We start from the raw sequence: 19063 nt of genomic DNA on the forward strand, positions 1-19063 counted from the left end.
TTTACTCCAGTCAAGTCGAGCTCAAGTCTCAAATATCCTGACGAGTTTGAGCTCCTAAAATAAAGCTCATTGAGCTCGAGTCGATTTTCGAGCTTTATATTGGGTTAATGACAATTGTGTGTATTTTCAAGTCAGTAGCACCCGGCAATGGTTCGACTTGATTCAACACGATTACACCTCCTCCGCAGGACGACTAGAGGAAACAAAATGGATTGCAATGACAATGCTATTCACTCCGAACAGTAGTCCGGCGAGCATTGTTGTCTCATGTGCGTATAATAGTGATGCAAACAAGGCTTTGCTGTATGCTGAAATTATTCTAAAATCATAATCACTCAAGCTATTAACAGGGGTTTAGGGTTTATTGTTTAGCTGAGATTATTCCTTTTAAGGTTTATTCAGCTCAAACTATAATATTTCCAAATGAAATGAGAACAGAATTCAATTGAATTACAATCCAAAACACTTCAAAACCCTAAAACTAGCCCAAATAATATAGAATTCCAACAAATCAGCCGAATTCTAATTATTTTTCGGATTTGTTTCATCTTACTAATTAATCAACAGCAAGAACAGTAATTAAAAATTTGAATAACCACATATACTCATATATCACCAAAATAACATCATTGTCAATTAACTACTAATCTTTAATTTCCATAGTTCAAACTAAAAATACTACCACTTAAACATTTTGTCCTGACCCGACTCGACAAGAGAAAATTAAAAAGATTAAGATCTCACTTACTTCTGAATAGTACCGGCGGGCGGGGCTCCGAGAAGGCTCTGCTGTTGCAAATCGATCTCATTAAGCTGCTGCTCCTTATCCATCTCGATGATGAGCGGAACAACCAGGATCAGGAATGTAGTTCCGACGATCCACGCCGCTTTTCCGGTGCTTTTGGCCAGCTTCTTCGCCACGTTGGCTGCGTCGCCCGCCGCTTGTTTGGCTGTCTTGACTATCGATGAATCCGACACGGTGCGCGTCCATCTAGCCACTGTTCCTTCGTCGCGGCCGCTGCCGATTCGTCTCCTGCCTCCTACTGACGCCATATTTTAGGGTTTTTGTTTGTTTTAATTTTTTTTAAGGGTTTATGGCTTTGTATAAGAGAAGTAATATTATTGAAAAGGGTTTTAATACACTGGGAAGAAATAAGACCCGACCCGACCCGCTTCGTCAACTAATAATGTATTTTTTTCATTTTATTTATTTCAAGTGTTTTAAGTGAGTATTTAATAATGATTTGCAGCAAAGAAAAATTTAATAATTTTTAATAATGTTGACAAATATTAAATTAAATATTTAATAATGCTTAGCAACACTCATTAGTTGCTTTTTGCACAAGAATAGTACAAGAAAAAATGAAAAAAACCATCTAATACAACTAATGTGTCACGTTATTATACAACATATTGTATAAATACAACGTGTTTCAACATTTTATGATTAATCAACCAGCGTAAAATCTCTCTTTATATACTCGAAGCACGGGAATGGAAGGTTCATTACATTTTCGACTTCAAGAGCTTTAGATACTACAGCATTTGCAATGGAATCGCAACTCGACTTTATGTCGGTCATGCCTAAACCCCTGGATACAACCATAGATTTATTACACACCCATGGAACTGCAACAGTGAATACAAAACCAGTTCCATTTCCGACCAAGATATCCTTATAGGCTTGGCAAACTTTATGAACATGCTTATTCATCGGGAGAAGCTGCTCGTAAAAACTTGAAATGGATGAATGTGGGTGGAAGGCTTCGTGATCTGCGTGGAGGTTCACGACAACAGTACCGTGCTCTGGATGCAGCCTCATATCAAGTGATCTTAAAAACGGGGCATCTGCATCCCATAATTTGCGTGGGAAGATATCATCACCGTCATAAGCATCGATAAAGACCAGATCATATGTGTTTTCAGTGTCCACGACAAACTTCTCGGCATCTGATTCATAGAGGTGAAGCCTCTCGTGGATGTCTCGCCACATTATTTCATCGATGGTGCTGGGTTTCAACAATGAGCGTTTATTTGATGAAGTCATAACTGAGAAAGCTGGAAAACCCATTGCTTGTACTGAAGTAGATATAACAAGGGGATCAATTTCTACTATGTCAACAACAGCACCTGAAGATAGCAGAGAATTTTGTTTAGCAATATGTTAATGAGGATCCATAGTTCCACACGACAAACGAAAATAGAGGATTCCGAGCACATTATGTGAGCATAAAAGCTGAAAAGTACGTGATTAACAGGTCTAGCACACATAACAATTCGACATCCCAATATGACAAGAAAACAGAATGCTTCGAGAATAAAAACAAGCAACATTGCATCATTCAGACACCCAGAGGAAAAATACGATAGTTTCTCACCTCGAATTTTGCTAGCCAAAAACAACGGTAAGCTTCCCCCGCCATGTCCGATACATAAAATACGCATTGTTTTCCTCCCACACACCGCACCAACAAGGTCGTAATTAGACGATGCTATAGTAGTGAACCCGGCAGAAATCATACTTTTTATATCTGCAAAACCATATCAAACAGATCAAATGCCTGCCAATTAAATAACAAAAAGCAAACACATATAATTGCAAATCAAATTAAGCGGCTGATATTGAACGACAATGAATAAAACATTACATGGAACGGCTAAACAATGAGGCTGCTGCATTAAAAAAACAGAATCGGGCTGTGATTGTTTATAAGCAGCCATCACTTTAACAGTACTCTGTCGCGTATCCTCGTTAAAACGAAGAGTCCGCCATTGATATCCAAGTATCTTGAACCTCGCATCGCGTTCTTGACCTGGATTCATCTCTGTATATCTTTTACAAAGCCATTTCTCAGTTTCCGGCCAATGGACCTGACTCTGCAAAAAAAAATCAACAGTACAGTCATTCAGTAAAAAGATCAATTCATTTTTGTTAAACTTCTTTGAAAATATAGAGAGAGGGATTAATTACAGGTTTGGAAGAAGGATACGAGAGGACAGAAACGACGCCGTTTCCTTTATCGGAAGTAGAACGGAAAACGGTGTGTGCATCGGAGATAGAGTCGGTGCCCCACCATTCAGACGAGTAGAGCCAGTCGCCTTCGTCCTCGACACGGCGTCGAGCTGCAGTGCAAAATCGGTGGATATTCCGGGTCGGGCTTAGCCTAGGTCTATACCACATGATCAAATTTATGCGCCTTAACCCTCTGTGCTGCTACTACAGAAGGAGCCAGGAGGTGATATTCAGGACTGTGGTTTCCGCACGACAAGGCGTATGGCTGCCATTCTCTTTTTAAAATATCTGCGCGCTGGAGAAGCAGTCGTTTTAGGCCGAAAGGACTAAGTTTTTTTTTTTTTCAAAGAGAAGTTTAATTTAATTATGTTAGTAGTATTTTGCAATTAGCAGTTTTTAACCACTAGCTCAATTGGAACTCGAAATTAAAATTTGAAAATGCACTTGAGAATCCTATATTTTTTAAAACAAAGATCGGGTCTTGTTACACGATATTTTACAAATTACACATAGTTATATTGTTACATGTTTTGTCAATATGATGGGTTATATTTTTCTTTTTATCAAAGGCTAAATTTCATTAATTGAAGAAATGATATATACAAATAGGAAATGACTGTTGATCACCAATGAATAAGTCATTCCAAAAGTAAATGGCGAGAACCACAAAACAGTCATCTATAAGGATTTTTTTAGCCATCAAATGGGCCACCCAAATAAAATTTAATTTCTAAAAATTTGAAAGTAGATCAAGAATATCAACAAAGACTACTCTAGCAACTTTGTCATCAGACGACGATGGTTTGAAATCAATAGCTCATCCATTGCTGTTCGTAGTCCTAGTGCCTCCACCACCATTAGTTCTATAGCCCCAAGAAGCCGTCGTGTCTATATCAAAATTGAAAAAGCCAAATAGTAGAAAAAAACAAAATAAAATAATTTGCCATTAAAATAGGTCTATAGTTACTTTGTTTTTTTTAATGAATAATACTTTATCCACTTATTACTATTAGATGAATGTTATGACATTCATCAAATAGTAAAGTAGATAAAGTAAGTTAAATACAAAGTAATTATAGAAACGGCCATAAAAGATTAAATGTTATATGTTGCCGCCATCTAAAACAAATACGAAACAATTACTAAACAGTCAAAAATCCCAATTTAAAATGCTAAAATTTAATGAAATTATTAGTTAGTTTTCAGACATAAGACCAAGAAAAATTTGAAAGAAAAATTTGAAATATATGTATATGATAAATACCAACATAATCATCCATTTTATAGTTAAATCATTATTTTATAAATTTAAAGCGGAATTTTACATTTATATTTTGAATATTTAGACAAACTAATCTCCATATGAAATATATTTATATTGCAAACAATATATCTAAAATTATCAAACAAAATCTAAAAAAAGTACAGATTTTTAGAGATTTTTAATATTATGATAAAATTCATGCCAATTAATAAACTATTGATGTAAAAAACAAAATACATTTTTATCAAAAATAATTTTAACTAGATAAAAGAAAACCATTAGAAAAACTAATAAAAATAATGAAATAAAATAAGGTGAAATAAAAAAAAAGAATGGACTAACCAGAATTAAGTGTGCATATGATTGCAGATACCTTTCATCGGAGTTGAATAGCTTTAGATGCCAGCCAAAATTTAAGATATTGCCAATACATAAGCTTTACACATTTAAAGCATCTACAATAGCTTTAGATGGGTTATATTTTACAATCGATGTTATAAATAGTTGTATTATAAATTCTGTCAATACGATTAATTATATTTATAAATTATTACAAATTGTATTATGATAGACTTCAATGTTTTTAATAGTTTCAATTCTTCAAATAATTTACACATTCTGCAAATATAAAATCTATTAATTAAGTAATTTTTTTTATTTTAAAAATCTTCAATTCAAATGGTGTCTAAATGATTTTTTGATGAATTAATTTTCGATCCTTTTTGATTTTGGACTTCGCCTATAGCCACTAGGCCGAGAGTGTATGAGCCATGTCTAAGAAGCAAGGAATTTTGATAAAATTTGCGTGTCCTGTTTTAGAAACGTTTCGAAAATCAAAATTTGTCGGAAACTCGTAAGAAAAAGTAAATGAAAAAATTAGTTACTTTCACTTGAACTTGATTACAACGCTAACGTTTTCAAAAGCAAATAATTAAACACTAAGAGCCTCTAAAAAAATGTTAACTAATTTAATGGCGACAGCTAAAAAGAATTAAAAATAAATAAAAGAAAGGAGTGAAGAAGATGTGCACGAGTTCCAAAATGGAGGCATATTTAAATTGAAGTCAAATTAGAAATCGTGTTTTAGTGGGTCCACTCCACTACTGTTCCTTGGAGTTGACTAGCAGTACAAACCTGAAACGTTTCCTTTTTCCAATTTTATTTCCCCATATTCTTCAAAACTTTCATTCTTTCTGCCAAACTTTCTTCATCAAATCACACAGCATCATATACCAGACTAATCTATATATAAACACAGTAAGTTTTTTCTTGTTTTTCATAATCTGGGATTTTATGAATCCTAAGTGATGTTTATGTTTTGATTTGTTTTGGGGACAGTGTATCCAAAGGTTAAGGTTAGAACAGACGAAAGTGGAGAAGATGATCACCATGAACATAATTGGAGTTCTTTGCTTTCTTTAAAGGATATTCAATTTCTCTTATTACAGGATCCTCGTTTTCCAGGTACTTCTTTGTTTCCTTTTTCTATGAATTCACTACAAGTTTTTATACCATCTTATATACGTTACTCGTGAGTTATTCGAGATCGAGTTAAAGCTCGAGCTATTTGAGTTTAATCTCGAGCCGCCTTTGACTATTAAATATAGAGACTTGAGACTAGAGAAGGCTCTTACACAAAAATACTCGATCTTTAGCGTATTTGAGTAATGGAAAGTCGTTAAAGTTCGAGCTTGAGAATTTAAGCCCATTTGAACTCGAGCTTAAACTTACATTCCACCCGAGTACGAGTTTGACATAACTCGTGCTGGGCTCGGCTCATTTAGATCCCTAGTTGAAGTTATTTCTTGTATAAGCTAAATGAGTTTCTTGTTGACATTTATTTCTACAGTGAAGGAGTATCGAGATGTTTCTCCATTACCCATTGCAAGAATTCCCAGCTCCTATGTACCTAATGTAGTCTTGCCAACAGAATTGCCTTCTCAAGGTTACACTTAAAACTCTCTTTAGACTTTGAACATCAGTACCTAATTACATATCTGATCTTTTTAAGTTCTTACTAATGAGCTTTTGTAATTCACAGAACCGGACAACAAAAGCAGCACTTCTACTGAGGAGGAGGATAAACCAAAGGTCAGAGCCAGTTCGGTGTCTCGTCCCCGTGCTGTCATATCTAGTCCTGGTGAGTATTCGTTGCTAATTTACGACTTTTTTCTTTCTTCTAAATGATGTACGATGCCAAAATACGTATAACATCAACGAATTTATTTAGATACTGCAAAAGAACTCTGACTAATGACATCTCCTAATTTTGGGTTTAGATAATGATGCACTGGTTGCAAACAAAAACAAAGTTAAAGCACTCAGGCCTTCTGCTTTGAAGAGGCCTAATGTGATTCAAAGCAGACATGAACAATGTAAGGTTGCCCCTAGTCAAGCCACTGATGGATGGAACGCAACAACGAAGTGCACGAACACTACTACTGATAAGAAGATTAATCTTAGACAAGAAAAAGGTTCGGCAACTGCACTATCAAACCATAGAAGAAATGGCACAGCTACTAAACCAAGTTTTGTAACAAATTGATAGCTTTCTCTACATGTGTTGTTATCTACTGAGAGCATTTTTGATTCCTCGTGAAAATACTACAGGCTGAATTACATTCTACATCTTTCTTATTTACTAACAAAAAACATTGTCACTTAATACTTCTGTAAGGTTCACAAAATTATGTCAAATGCTTATGCTATAAGAAATGAACCTAAGTAGAAATATTTTGGAAACATATGAATGACCCCTTCTACGGTAGAATAACTTGGCGCTTAAATCAGTGTAAATTTCTTGTTGAATGGATAGAATGATACAAAATGCTTTGTATGTATGTACAAAAAATGAAATAAATTTAAAAATGGAGGAGAGGGGACAAACCTTGCTAATTCTTCAACAAAGTTCCTTCTCCTCGGCTCTGCAAGTAGTGCATCGTCACCAGCATTCAACGAGCCGAAGTTATCTGCTGGTAAACCAATATAGTTTCCACATGAGGTGATCAAAACTTATGGCCATATCTTCTGGTAAATCTAATTGGCGGCGGCTAATAATTTCTAGTTTTAACTCCGAATCTGACCTTAGATTGCAATTAAATACTGAGCTAGTCCTATTTAAGTTGCTGCTCTGAAGACTCTGAACCTTGATGTTGCTCAACAAAAGTGGTATTCGATTTTGGAGTCATAACTTCCATATCTCTATGGAGCAAGTCCAACATACAACAAGTTCTATTAGATTCACGGTGTGAATTATCTCCTGAAAGAAACACATGCCCACTATTGTTTACTTCAATCCAGCTACAACCCGGTTGCTTCTTCACTCCGTTGTCTTTCATTCGATTTGAAATCCGCTTCGCGTCTTCTCTTCTTCCTATACTCGAGTACATTTCTGCCAAAATTAAATATATACCAGATCTACTGGGCTCTATCTCCAACAATTTCTCACCAGCTATCTCACCCACTGCAATGTTCTTGTGAATTCTACATGCTCCAAGCAACGCTCCCCAAACGCTTGCAGGAACTTCAATTCCATCTGCTCTCATTTGATGTAGAAACGTCATTGCTTCATCAATGAGTCCAAATCTCCCCAAAAGATCAATAAGACAGGTATAATGCCCATCTGTTGGCTGCAGTCGACAATTATTTCTCATATAATCAAAATAGTATCTGCCTTGGTCCACCAATCCTGCATGACCACAGGCAGACAAAACACCCATAAAAGTTATGTGGTTGGGCTTAACATCAGCTAGTCTCATTTGCTCAAACATCTCTATCGCTTGTTTGCCAAACCCATGATGAGCAAATCCACAGATTATAGAATTCCACGAGATGATATTAGGACTTGGCATAGTGGAGAACTCTAGTAATGCAGAAGGCATGTTTCCACACCTCGCATACATGGTAACCATTGCATTAGAAACTGCAGTAATATTATCCAAACCTATTTTAATCACCTCTGCATGGATTTGTTCACCAAGATTTGGAGCAGGCAAATCTGAACAGATTGTCAAAACACTAGTAATTGTAGCTTTATCAGGCAATGGACCTATATCTTTCATTCTAACAAAGTATCTAAGACCTTGCTCACCATGATCGTTTTCTCCTAATCCACAAATCGCTACATTCCATACAGTTGTATCCGTATCTGGAATTAGTTCAAAAAGCCTAATAGCATTGCTAACCTCACCAATTTCAAAATATCCGACAAGGACATTTGTCCATGACACAACGTCATGATACGGCAGTTTCTCAAGTAATAAATGAGCTGCTTTAACATGTCCAATTCTTAATAGTCCTAACAAAACCGTGTTCCACGTATTTTTACATTTCTGAGGCATTTCCATGAAGAACTGAACAGCATCTCCGACTCTTCCACAGCTTACCAATCCATTAATGAAATACTTCCAAGAATTCAAATCCCGGTTTGGCATTCTTTGAAACAAATCTTCTGCCATCTCAACTTGCTGGTTTTGGATATATCCAATCATCATAGCATTCCAAACACGATCATCTTTTACCGGAATCTCTTCGAAAAACTCACGAGCTTCAGTAATCCGACCCACTCTAGCAAACCCAGAAACCATTATCATCCAAGAAACAGAATCTCTAGCATTCATTCCTCTGAAATACTCCTTAGCCAAATCAGCTTGTCGGCTATTCAACAATGCCCCTATCACCAAGTTCCAAGAAATCACATTCCTCATCTCCATCGGGATCCCATTAAAAATTCTCACCGCTTCGTCAACTAACCCGTCATGAACATACCCAGCAAGAATCGAATTCCAAGAGACATTATCTCGCAACAACATCCCATCAAAAACCTCCCTAGCACCATCCAGATCACCACATTGCACCAACCCTGAAACCACTATATTATAACTATAAATATCACGTTCCGGCGTTAGATTAAACAAATTAAAAGCATTCCGAGATTGTCCATTTTGGAAATACCCACGGATCATGGCGTTCCAAGTGACCGTGTTTCGTTGAGGCATTTCGTCAAACAGGTTCTGGGCTTCCTTGACAAGGCCATTTCTCATGTAGTTTGAGATCTTGAAATTGAGGGGTTTTAGGTAAGGGAGTGTTTGGGAAGTTGGGAGTAGTGGAGATACATTTGGGTTCAAGGTAGAGAGTGATTTGGTTAGGGTTAGGAAGAGAATGTGGCTGAGTTTGAGAAGGCGGGAGTGATGACATATAGAGAGCATAATAAATCTGGAGGGAAAAGGCTTAAAAGCCGTTGCCAAACTCAACTGTTTCTGAAAAATGGTTATAATCAAGTGTGGAGAGATCCATTGCAGCCTATTGGGTACATGCTATGTTGACTAATTTACTTTGTACTGTGCTAGGGTAAAGCTTAGAGGAGTGTTTCTTTTATTGAAGATGGAAAACGCTTGTGGAAAATATTGAATTTAAAATGTTGTTAGGTCTTTTGGCGAGAAATAACAATAAACATATGAATGCGGGTGTGTCCGAGAACAGATTCTAATTATAAGCGTGTGATCTTAACTTCAATCAAGTAATTTATGAGGTCGATTATAATTATTACAAAAATACTAAATAATTGAAAATTAAAAATTGAAAGAGAATTGTATTCAAACTCGTGAAATTGTTGAATTTAAAATTTTATGGGCTATGCTTTGGTTAAAAAGAATTCTTTAGTAGAGGTGGACTTTTGATGGAGATGGTTCCATTTTCATAATTCTAATTAAAATCTAAATTACTCTCAACAACTGCTTAGTTCGGTTAGTGCTTAGTGCTTCAAACGGAGTTTTGGGTTTTTGGGATGCTTTGGAGGGCCTCGAGATAGCTTGGAATAGAGGATATAAAAAGATTATCTTGAGATGGATAGCAAGTTAGGTATTGAAGTCATTTTGTGCTAGCATTTCATCTGTCGTGAGAGATTTGATTGATAGAGATTGGCAAATTCTCATTCAACATACCCATAGAAAATAGTAGAGAATAGGTGTGCTGATTGGATAGCTAGTTATAGTTTCACCCACGCCATTGATGTTTGTGTCTACGATCAACTTCCGAATGAAGTCCGAGCGGAGGCAAAGCCACATGAAGCAACATGTGGTCAATTGACCCCATTTTTTTTAAAAAAAATTACACTAACATTGTTTGATAATTAGTCCTAATTATATAATCACACCTATTTTAATACAAATTGACCATCTTGATCTTTTATTTTATATCAAACTATAAAATTTGACCTCCTTATAAATAATTTCTAACTTCACCTATGAGTCTGAGATTATATATTCGAAGATTTACTGGAAGTTTTTTTTTCATATATGTATATGGGCCAGCCCCTTTTAGATAAAAAAGAACAATGTTTTAATTTTGACTCATAAATTTTAAACTTTTAATTTTTTTTATCTTTAAAACAAAATTATTCTTATATTTATGTAAAACCAAATCGATTATATCCATTGAAATAAAGTTAGATTTTAAATTTTTAATAAAAATGATCAGTTTTAATATTTTTACTATCCACACTGATCCAAACTGAAAAATGCCTTATCCCCACATACTTCTCTCCCAATATCATTGGACACAAACTGCCCACATCACCTCAATTCCACCTCCTACTTAACACTTCTCTCATCCCATCAACCAACTTTTATTTCCCCCTCCACCATACACACACTCCGTTCAGTAACAGAAAAACCACCACCATCGTCATGGCTGCCACCGCCGCCGCAGCAGTAAGCTCATCATTTTCACCGTCCATGCACACCCTTAAACGCACAAACTTTAAACACTTCCCATCAGATTCTTACTCACTCAAATTTCCTTCAGCTAGAATTTCTTTTGCTTCCATATATTATAACCATCGGTACTTTATAGAGCCTGTTTCAGGGCGTAGATTAGTGTCTGCTGCCGTTGCTCAAGATCAGGAAGAAGCGGTAACTGCTCCGGTTGGAGACGATGAACAGCGGGAATTAGGCGAAAAAGGCGAAGTAGAAGCTAAATCTGAGGCAGAGGTTATTAACACTAAGCTTTATTTTGGGAACTTGCCTTATAATATTGATAGTGCACAGCTTGCTGGTATTGTTCAAGATCATGGCACTCCTGAACTTGTTGAGGTATATATTTAAGTTTGTCTTAAATATCGCGTTTTTAAATTTGTGAGTCGGAATCAATTAACTTTACGGAGTCTAATTTTTATGTCAATTAATCCTCAAAGCCTGTAAACGCGTTCATTTTGTAAAATGTGCGGGTTAATTGACCTAAATTAGAGAATTTTGTCTATAATTGGTTAAAATTGCTAAGTATGAGTTAATTGATCCGACGAGCGGTATGACTTTCTATGTGAAGATTATTATGTACTGATTTAAAGTGAGTGGTTGTAGGTTCTTTATGACAGAAATACCGGTAGAAGTAGAGGTTTTGCATTTGTGACAATGAGCAATGTGGAAGATTGTAATGCAGTCATTGAGAATCTTGATGGAAGTGTAAGAACTCTACTCTCTTTCAATTTATAAAGCGTTATTGTATTAAAAATAAAACAAATAGCGTATTTTATAATTTGAAACACCGAACAATTTTCCATTTAAAAATATTGATGCGGACACCAAACACATTAGTAATTTTTAAGGAAAAATTGTCCGGTGTTTCAGATTGCAAAAATTTAAAAATTAGTGCCCTACATTGTAAACATTATAAGGTCGTGTCAAATTTGTTAAGCACACTACTATTTTTAAAGCAATTATGCCAAAGTATTGAACATATTACATATATATATATATATATATATATATATGTAATACTATGCATAACATAAAGAAATTAACAACATTTTCTTGATTATTAACATGCAGCAATACATGGGTAGGATCTTGAGGGTGAACTTTTCAGACAAACCTAAATCAAAAGAACCATTATATCCAGAAACAGAGTACAAGCTTTTTGTTGGAAATTTATCATGGTCAGTCACATCTGAAAGCTTGACGGAAGCTTTTCAAGAATATGGAAATGTGATCGGAGCTAGAGTTTTATACGACGGAGAGACCGGAAAATCGCGAGGTTACGGTTTCGTGTGCTATCCTACGAGAGAAGAGATGGAAAAGGCGCTTGAATCTCTTAATGGAGTGGTATAATTTTACTTTTCTTATCTTAATCTCATATTAAAACTTAGAATTTAGGAGTTGGAAACTTAGTTAGAGCGTAATTAATCGATAAAAAAATTATATAACGGTGTTTGAACTTTTTAAAATAACTATTTTAATATTTGAATTTTTATTTTTTTTAAATTAGTTTTTAAATTTTCTAAAAATATATCGAATCAGGCTTTTTTTTCTGATTTTGATCACTAATATGCTAAAAAAGATAAACTAAGTCTGGTGCTCATTTAAATTTTATTATCGTATTACTAAAAAGTGATGTTATTTGTGCACATTATATATTTACTTATAAAGTATAACAATAAATTATAGTAAATATAATTTTGGCCTTATTATTATTCTGGTGATTGAAGAATAATTAAAAACACTCATTTGATACATTTTTAATAAGTTAAAATACCGATTTTTTAAAAAACTAAAATAATATAATAAAAATTCAGACATTATTCATATAATTTTTTGTTAATAAACAAGTAAAATTAATCCAATTGCTACGTTGTTTTGGTGATATATATTTTAGGAGGTCGAGGGACGAGCATTGCGCGTAAGCTTGGCGGAAGGAAAGAAGTCGTAACTTAAGGGTTAAGTTATGGTAAATGAAAATGTTGATCTATGAAGGGATGGGAATGAACACAATTGAGTTCAATCAGTTGAGAATGAAGGAAAAAAAAATACTAGAAAATTAATACAACAAAGCAATCATATTGGCATCTTGAAATTCCATTTTAATTGCGGATTTTGTATAGCTGCTGAATTTCTCCTTTCATATGTTTTCATGGATATGCATTTTGATAATAGAATATGATGTAAAAACTTCCCATCATCATTTGTTGAAATTAGAGAGCTGTTTTTCTTACCAATTTCCATTGTTTGACAAATATAATACCAGAGCAAGATATCTGTTTACTCATAATTTAGTGTTATATACAATAGTCAGGGCTCTTTAAAGTGCATTTAGAAGTTGTGAGTTCAGACTCCGATCTCTACAATCAATTATTTCGGCTGATTTAAATTTTGCAAACTGACGTTCTAACATCTAACTTCGTGTTGCATTAAGAAAATGGAAAATATATTAGGTGAAATAATTCCATTGTATAAGATTATAAACTATCTATTTGTGTCACGCACCGTGGTTATTGAAAATTAACGATCAACAAAAATCATATTAATTCACGATTAATTATGTTTTATTTAAAAATAACGCGGCTTCAGGTGATTGATAATTGTAATTAATCACACAACAAATCACATTTTGGATAAATTGTTTACACCTGAAAGTTGTGGTCTAATTTTTTTCTCCTAGAATAAAATAAATTAAACTATAAACTTATTTCTGTCTAACAGTAATATTATAAATCTTGACTATTTTATTATGTTATTCAATGGTTACATTAAATCATTAATACACATTATTTAATGAAACAAGAAAGACAATTAATATATCAATCAAAATTTCATTTACCAAAGTAGTAGTTTTGCTGCTCAGTGTTTATATTATTTGAGCTATATCATTGATAATTTAGGTGTAATGCATGACCTAAATCACATAATAAAATATTCTTTATATCATAAATATCTCAGGTAGAATCTAAATTATGAATTCTTCTCACATAAATTTTATTATTCATGAATAGTTTGTTTTAGATTCCACATGAGAGAAAAAAACCCTATAGGATAAAACATCACCATATTTACTAGATCTTTGAGCTACAACTTACAAGGAAAAAATTACATTTTAAATAATATGAGCAGATTATAAGTTCATTTATCTTTAACAATTTTTTTATTATAATCACAAAAAGTTAAATGTAGAGTATAGTGCCGAATTTAAATAACCCTTGATTAAAATTTATCTCAAATAGTTTTAAGTGTTTGTCAGTAACACAAATACACAATAATAAAAAAAAGTTCCTGTTTTTTTTTTTTGAATAAAGAGCATAAAAAAATATATTAGTAATTTGTAAGTTTCCCTGAAAATCTAATCCCTCCAGGTCTCTTCTGCTTCTCTCCCTCCTTTTTCCGTTTCTCTCTGTTTTTTTTTTCCTTCAAAAAAACAATTTAATAAGATTTTAAATTTTCCTCTATTTTTCCATTGTTGTTCACAGTAAGTTTAAATGAGTACTTAACAAGTTTTTGATTAAAAACTTGTAATTAGTAGTTTTTACATTTTTTTCAAAAAAAATTAAGGTTAGGGTTTACACCAATGTCAACTCGTTACCACATTCGTCTCCCTGCTGACCAGGTTTTATCCCATTCTACCCTCGTCTTTATCATGAAATTTCGTATTTACTTGACATGTTTAATGATGTTTACTGATGTTTGGTTTGTGTAGGTTGGTGGTTATTTCGTGACACGGTACTATAAATTACTTCAACAACAACCGGAATTAATTCACCAGTTTTACAATGACGCCAGTACGATGCTTCGTGTTGACGCCTCGAACCAGCAGAATGCGACTACATTACTCGTATGCTTTCACTATTTAACTTAATCGGAATTGTAGTGTGTAGTCGTTTTCACATCGTATTCCGTTAATATTGTGATTCTTAATTTTGGTGCATAGTCTGGAAGTTGCTCTAGGTTACGAGTGTGTGCGAACTGCTATTATTATAGTCCGTGTGGCGAGATTGGACTACGTTGAAGTGTAATGTGGTATATGTGTGTTAATGTAATGCGCAAGCACTGTCGATAAGTTGTAGATATCAGATATTGTTCGGATGTGGTGCTGGTTAGGTGTGTGGATTTGTTGAATAAAAATACGGATTTTAGGCTCGAGCAGCTTAGTGTGAAGCATAGTTTGTTTTTAGTTGCTAATACTATGTCGCTTTGTCAATGAGTATGAAGTTGCCTGGTTGCATTAACATTACATTAGTTTTACTCTGTTTTGGCACTTTTGTTGTTATCAAGCATTTTAATGGCCGTCTTGAAGTGAAATTGAAGCAATGTATGATACTCTGAAGTTAAATGTGTTGAATGAATCACTTTCCTGACATGTTTCTGGGTGTGGCTTTGTGAATGTAGTCATGTACGGTAGTCTGTATTTCGAGTCTATGTGTTAAATAGATCACTTTGCTGACATGTATTCTGTTTTCTCCTCTCTTTTTCGGCCAGCAAATACATGAGCTTATTATGTCTCTCAATTATTCTGGAATTGAAATAAGGACAGCACTCTCATTTGATTCATGGAATGCTGGTGTTCTTGTGATGGTTTCTGGCTCTGTTGCTGTGAAGGGTTTAATTGGGATAAGGAAATTTGTGGAAACATTTTTTCTTGCACCCCAAGAGAAGGGCTATTTTGTTCTGAATGATGTTTTTCAGTTCACTGATGAGGAACCTGTTCACCATCATCCATCTGTCTTACTAGCCCGAAACAATCTTGACTCGAACTTTATTGCTCCGGCTGTGATTCCAGAGCCAGGTATCCTGCTATAACTTGAATTGCTATAATAGAGTGCTAGATTCTGTACTACATTACATGACTTGTTCAACAAGTGTACAGAAGAAACAGTTTGAGTTATTTTATGAGTACTATTTCATGGCAAGCCTGTGTTAAGTGTTACTATTTTTAAATGAAATTGTTGACACCAGAGGCTAGACATATCTTTCTGCTTCCATTGTTATGATATTGGCCGGCTGAGGGTCGTTACGCAATAAGCAATTGATTTATATTGGATGCAGTTTAGATCTATGGCTGGTTTTTATGTGACACATTTGGATTTGGCAAAAGTCCTTGCTCCTAAGTCCTAAACTGCATCTGAAAAAATCAGTAAGTTAAAATAAAACATAGATTTTATTTTTTTCTATTTACGAAATGTTTTTTTCCAGTTCCAAATTATATGTTGAGCGGAGAAGTTCAGGCCAGGGAGTTTGTTGCTCCTGCTGATACCAAGGAAAATGGCCTTCTAGCTGACAGTTACACTTTTCCGGAGCACTGGTTGCAGCAAGCTCCTGAGTCTGAATATGCTCAGGAGGAATATTTCATAGAGTCGAACGGTTCAATTGAAAACTCAGTTAACATTGCACAGGACCAATTGCCAGCTTCTGATGACGAACCTGTTGGAGCCCAAAAACACACTTATGCTTCTATTGTATGTTTCTATACATGGCAGATAGTTTAATTTTTCCTTATTTTTGTCTTTTTAGGTTACAGTTATGTTCATTTCATATTCACTTGTGCTTTGTACTTTCATAGGTGTAAATTTTTTGTGTAGAATATTCATCTTACTTTGCGGATTTATATAGTTTTTGACCTTTTTTTCTTTCTTTCTTTCAGTTACAAGTTGCTAAGCGACAATCTGCACCTCCTGTTGCTTCCCAGCGTTCTCTTAACAAAAATGGCCTACCTACCTCCGATCGGAATCATGCTTCACAAACTGCCACTCAGCTAGCGACTGTGGCAACAAATTCATTTGAAAGGTCTGGAGCAGGCACAGTTGAGGACATTTCTGCTGCAGAAGATGAAGGTTAGTTCTTCTCCTTTATATAACGCCACTGTCATGATGTTATTGATTTTTTCAATTAATCATGCATGACTCCTGAGTCTTGACTAAATACTCCATGATTGCCTTTGTTTTTGGCTTTTTGACTGTCGTCTTTTGCATAATAGAGAATATGTAATTGTTATTAATTTAAAAACAAATTGGCAAGGGTATATTTTGTCACTCATTTTAGTATATACTTTTGACAATTTTCTTTGTTGTCAATTGTATTTAATGCTTCAGTTGAAATAAGGTCCGTGTACGTGAGAAATTTACCCACTACTGTATCTGAAGTTGAGATTGAGGAGGAATTCAAGAATTTTGGGAGTATCGCACCTGATGGTGTTGTTATTCGAAGTCGCAAGGTTCACTGTTGCTTGTGTTTTATCTGTTCTTACTTTTTTCCTTTTTTCTGAATCTATTGTGCTAATAGTTTTTTTTTCTTCAAATTATATGCAGGATGTTGGTGTATGTTATGCATTTGTTGAATTTGAAGATATGATTGGTGTTCATACTGCAGTAGAGGTAAAAAAACTTCCAAAATTACTTTTCTATTTTGTGTTTCTTTACTTCCCAGGTTTTTTCCTTTATTGATAGAATAGTTGGCATTGATCTACTATGCTTAGTTTCTTCGCTATTGAACTTTCTTTTCTTCAGGTTTCAATTTTAGATTTATTTTTCTTGTTTCTATTTTATAGTTCAAGATTAAAGGTCTTTCTTTGATTAACCACCTTCTTTGGTTTCCTGCTTGCTTTTCGCCTCTCTTACTAATTTTTAAGAAGCTCATCCATGTGCTCACATAGTTTCCAGTCATAAGGTGTAGTCTTTAGTTTAGAACAGGCGTTTTATGAGTTGTCTACAGCTTTGTTGCGTTTGATCAGTTATGAAATTGCTAAACTAAGTCATTTCAATTTTCAATTTTTTGTTACCTTCTTTTTATGGCTTATTATTATTCTGTTTTTACAATTTATAGAAGTTTATTGACTTGACCATTACAACCTCAGGCTGGTACTGCACATGTTGCTGGGCGGCAAGTATATATTGAAGAGCGAAGACCAAACAGCAATATCCCATTTCGTGCAGCAAGTATGAAAAATTTCTTATCTTAGATCTATGTATGGTGATTAATTTGTTAACATGATTGGCTGCTTTTGTAACCCTGGTGCAATGCCTACCCCGTTGTATATTGCTAGGTTAATAAGTCTGGATCGATAATAATGCATCACACTTCTTTCTGTATAGGGATGAATTGATTATACTGAACTTACCATCTTTCACAGCAGGACTTGAAGTTAGCTAAACAGTTGAATTTTTACCAGCTGAAATAAGTCTGGATCGATAATAATGCATCACACTTCTTTCTGTATAGGGATGAATTGATTATACCGAACTTACCATCTTTCACAGCAGGACTTGAAGTTAGCTAAACAGTTGAATTTTTACCAGCTGAAGTCCTAGTTTTTGGATCAAAATGACACTATTAAGTCTAGTTGATACAGTATAGATTTTGGGCGCTATTTTTTCATTCCTCTTTGCTTTCTGTTTCATAAGTAACTGTTGAGTCTTTAGCACATCGGAGTTTTCAGTTTACAATTTTCATTATATCCGCAACACTGACAGTAATATGCAATGGTGATTGATGTTGAATTGCTCCTACTCAACCTATGTTAAGGAATATCGCCTCTAATTTTGTTGTTGAAATATTTTGAACAGGAGGAAGAGGTAGAGGGAGGGGCAGTTACTTGATAGATGCTCCAAAGGGTCAGTTCGGAGGTCGAAGTTTTGGCTACAATGGAGGTGACCAAGATTACGGCAGGTCAAGAGGAAACGGTTATTATAGGCCAAGTCCACGCCAAGATCGAGTGTTTACGTCTTACCAAGTGTCAAGAAACGGACAGTACCAAGCAGAGCAATAGATCAGTTTTTTTAACAAAGAGAAAACAAAATTTTGGATCCATCCCTTGAATTTCAACATATCATCATTAGTAGATAAGAAATGATTAAATTTATCAAAGATTGATTAGATATGTCAGCTATATTATGTGCCCTTATGCTAATGCTTATTCAAGCTTAATTGGCAATGTGCCTGCAAATTTTGTGATTCTTTGATTTAATATAGAATCTTGCATCTACCTGCTCATTATCGACTTAAATTAACTTGTTTATTCCGCCAAACAGA

General features: G+C 34.6%; 6 protein-coding genes across 7 annotated transcripts; 3 read left to right on the forward strand and 3 right to left on the reverse strand.

Moving 5' to 3' along the window:
* Positions 1–579: 579 nt before the first annotated feature.
* On the reverse strand, positions 580–1113 carry LOC126667977 (mitochondrial import receptor subunit TOM9-2-like). Its single transcript, XM_050361134.1, has one exon. It carries the CDS (start codon positions 1051–1053, stop codon positions 745–747), a length of 309 nt encoding a protein of 102 aa, XP_050217091.1. The 5' UTR covers positions 1054–1113; the 3' UTR covers positions 580–744.
* Positions 1114–1363: 250 nt separating this feature from the next.
* LOC126667975 (uncharacterized) lies at positions 1364–3221 on the reverse strand. The gene is made up of 4 exons (XM_050361132.2): positions 2972–3221; positions 2649–2877; positions 2379–2531; positions 1364–2130 (listed from the first exon to the last, which is right to left on the reverse strand). The coding sequence occupies exons 1-4, from the start codon at positions 3179–3181 to the stop codon at positions 1448–1450; spliced, it is 1275 nt and encodes a 424-aa protein (XP_050217089.1). The 5' UTR covers positions 3182–3221; the 3' UTR covers positions 1364–1447.
* A 2174-nt stretch (positions 3222–5395) lies between these two features.
* Positions 5396–6903, forward strand: LOC126667976 (uncharacterized). The gene is made up of 5 exons (XM_050361133.2): positions 5396–5534; positions 5616–5741; positions 6127–6222; positions 6319–6417; positions 6557–6903. Coding segments are annotated over exons 1-5 (588 nt in total). The 5' UTR covers positions 5396–5533; the 3' UTR covers positions 6823–6903.
* A 148-nt stretch (positions 6904–7051) lies between these two features.
* On the reverse strand, positions 7052–9806 carry LOC126667974 (pentatricopeptide repeat-containing protein At4g02750-like). Of its 2 annotated transcripts, XM_056104761.1 has the most exons (2): positions 9235–9806; positions 7052–9147 (listed from the first exon to the last, which is right to left on the reverse strand). In XM_056104761.1, the coding sequence occupies exons 1-2, from the start codon at positions 9482–9484 to the stop codon at positions 7391–7393; spliced, it is 2007 nt and encodes a 668-aa protein (XP_055960736.1). In that variant the 5' UTR covers positions 9485–9806; the 3' UTR covers positions 7052–7390. The 2 variants fall into 2 exon arrangements, with proteins under 2 accessions (XP_055960736.1, XP_050217088.1); XM_050361131.2 differs by having other exon boundaries at positions 7052–9805.
* Positions 9807–10834: 1028 nt separating this feature from the next.
* LOC126670643 (28 kDa ribonucleoprotein, chloroplastic) lies at positions 10835–13266 on the forward strand. The gene is made up of 4 exons (XM_050364420.2): positions 10835–11368; positions 11636–11737; positions 12104–12376; positions 12927–13266. Exons 1-4 carry the CDS (start codon positions 10964–10966, stop codon positions 12978–12980), a joined length of 834 nt encoding a protein of 277 aa, XP_050220377.1. The 5' UTR covers positions 10835–10963; the 3' UTR covers positions 12981–13266.
* A 1114-nt stretch (positions 13267–14380) lies between these two features.
* LOC126668872 (nuclear transport factor 2-like) lies at positions 14381–19016 on the forward strand. Its single transcript, XM_050362086.2, has 9 exons — positions 14381–14648; positions 14739–14873; positions 15518–15824; positions 16232–16494; positions 16680–16869; positions 17128–17249; positions 17344–17409; positions 17889–17970; positions 18598–19016. The coding sequence occupies exons 1-9, from the start codon at positions 14610–14612 to the stop codon at positions 18798–18800; spliced, it is 1407 nt and encodes a 468-aa protein (XP_050218043.1). The 5' UTR covers positions 14381–14609; the 3' UTR covers positions 18801–19016.
* The last annotated feature ends 47 nt before the right edge of the window (positions 19017–19063 follow it).

The sequence above is a fragment of the Mercurialis annua genome, linkage group LG2 (genome assembly GCF_937616625.2).
Source record: "Mercurialis annua linkage group LG2, ddMerAnnu1.2, whole genome shotgun sequence".
In the NCBI taxonomy this organism is placed as follows: Eukaryota; Viridiplantae; Streptophyta; class Magnoliopsida; order Malpighiales; family Euphorbiaceae; genus Mercurialis; species Mercurialis annua.

Bases quoted from the DNA above. Each gene is read 5' to 3' on its own strand.
- LOC126667976 (XM_050361133.2), top strand. The intron at 5,742-6,126 runs GTACTTCTTTGT...TTATTTCTACAG, and splicing joins ACAGGATCCTCGTTTTCCAG to TGAAGGAGTATCGAGATGTT. The intron at 6,418-6,556 runs GTGAGTATTCGT...TTTTGGGTTTAG, and splicing joins TGCTGTCATATCTAGTCCTG to ATAATGATGCACTGGTTGCA.
- LOC126667975 (XM_050361132.2), bottom strand. From the start codon at position 3,181: ATGTGGTATAGACCTAGGCTAAGCCCGACCCGGAATATCCACCGATTT. The intron at 2,878-2,971 runs GTAATTAATCCC...TTTTTTTTGCAG, and splicing joins CGTATCCTTCTTCCAAACCT to AGTCAGGTCCATTGGCCGGA. The intron at 2,131-2,378 runs GTGAGAAACTAT...TGCTATCTTCAG, and splicing joins TTTGGCTAGCAAAATTCGAG to GTGCTGTTGTTGACATAGTA.
- LOC126667974 (XM_050361131.2), bottom strand. From the start codon at position 9,484: ATGCTCTCTATATGTCATCACTCCCGCCTTCTCAAACTCAGCCACATT.
- LOC126668872 (XM_050362086.2), top strand. From the start codon at position 14,610: ATGTCAACTCGTTACCACATTCGTCTCCCTGCTGACCAG. The intron at 14,874-15,517 runs GTATGCTTTCAC...TTTTTCGGCCAG, and splicing joins AGAATGCGACTACATTACTC to CAAATACATGAGCTTATTAT. The intron at 17,410-17,888 runs GTAAAAAAACTT...TTACAACCTCAG, and splicing joins GTGTTCATACTGCAGTAGAG to GCTGGTACTGCACATGTTGC.
- LOC126670643 (XM_050364420.2), top strand. From the start codon at position 10,964: ATGGCTGCCACCGCCGCCGCAGCAGTAAGCTCATCATTTTCACCGTCC. The intron at 11,738-12,103 runs GTAAGAACTCTA...ATTAACATGCAG, and splicing joins TTGAGAATCTTGATGGAAGT to CAATACATGGGTAGGATCTT. The intron at 12,377-12,926 runs GTATAATTTTAC...TATATATTTTAG, and splicing joins TTGAATCTCTTAATGGAGTG to GAGGTCGAGGGACGAGCATT.
- LOC126667977 (XM_050361134.1), bottom strand. From the start codon at position 1,053: ATGGCGTCAGTAGGAGGCAGGAGACGAATCGGCAGCGGCCGCGACGAA.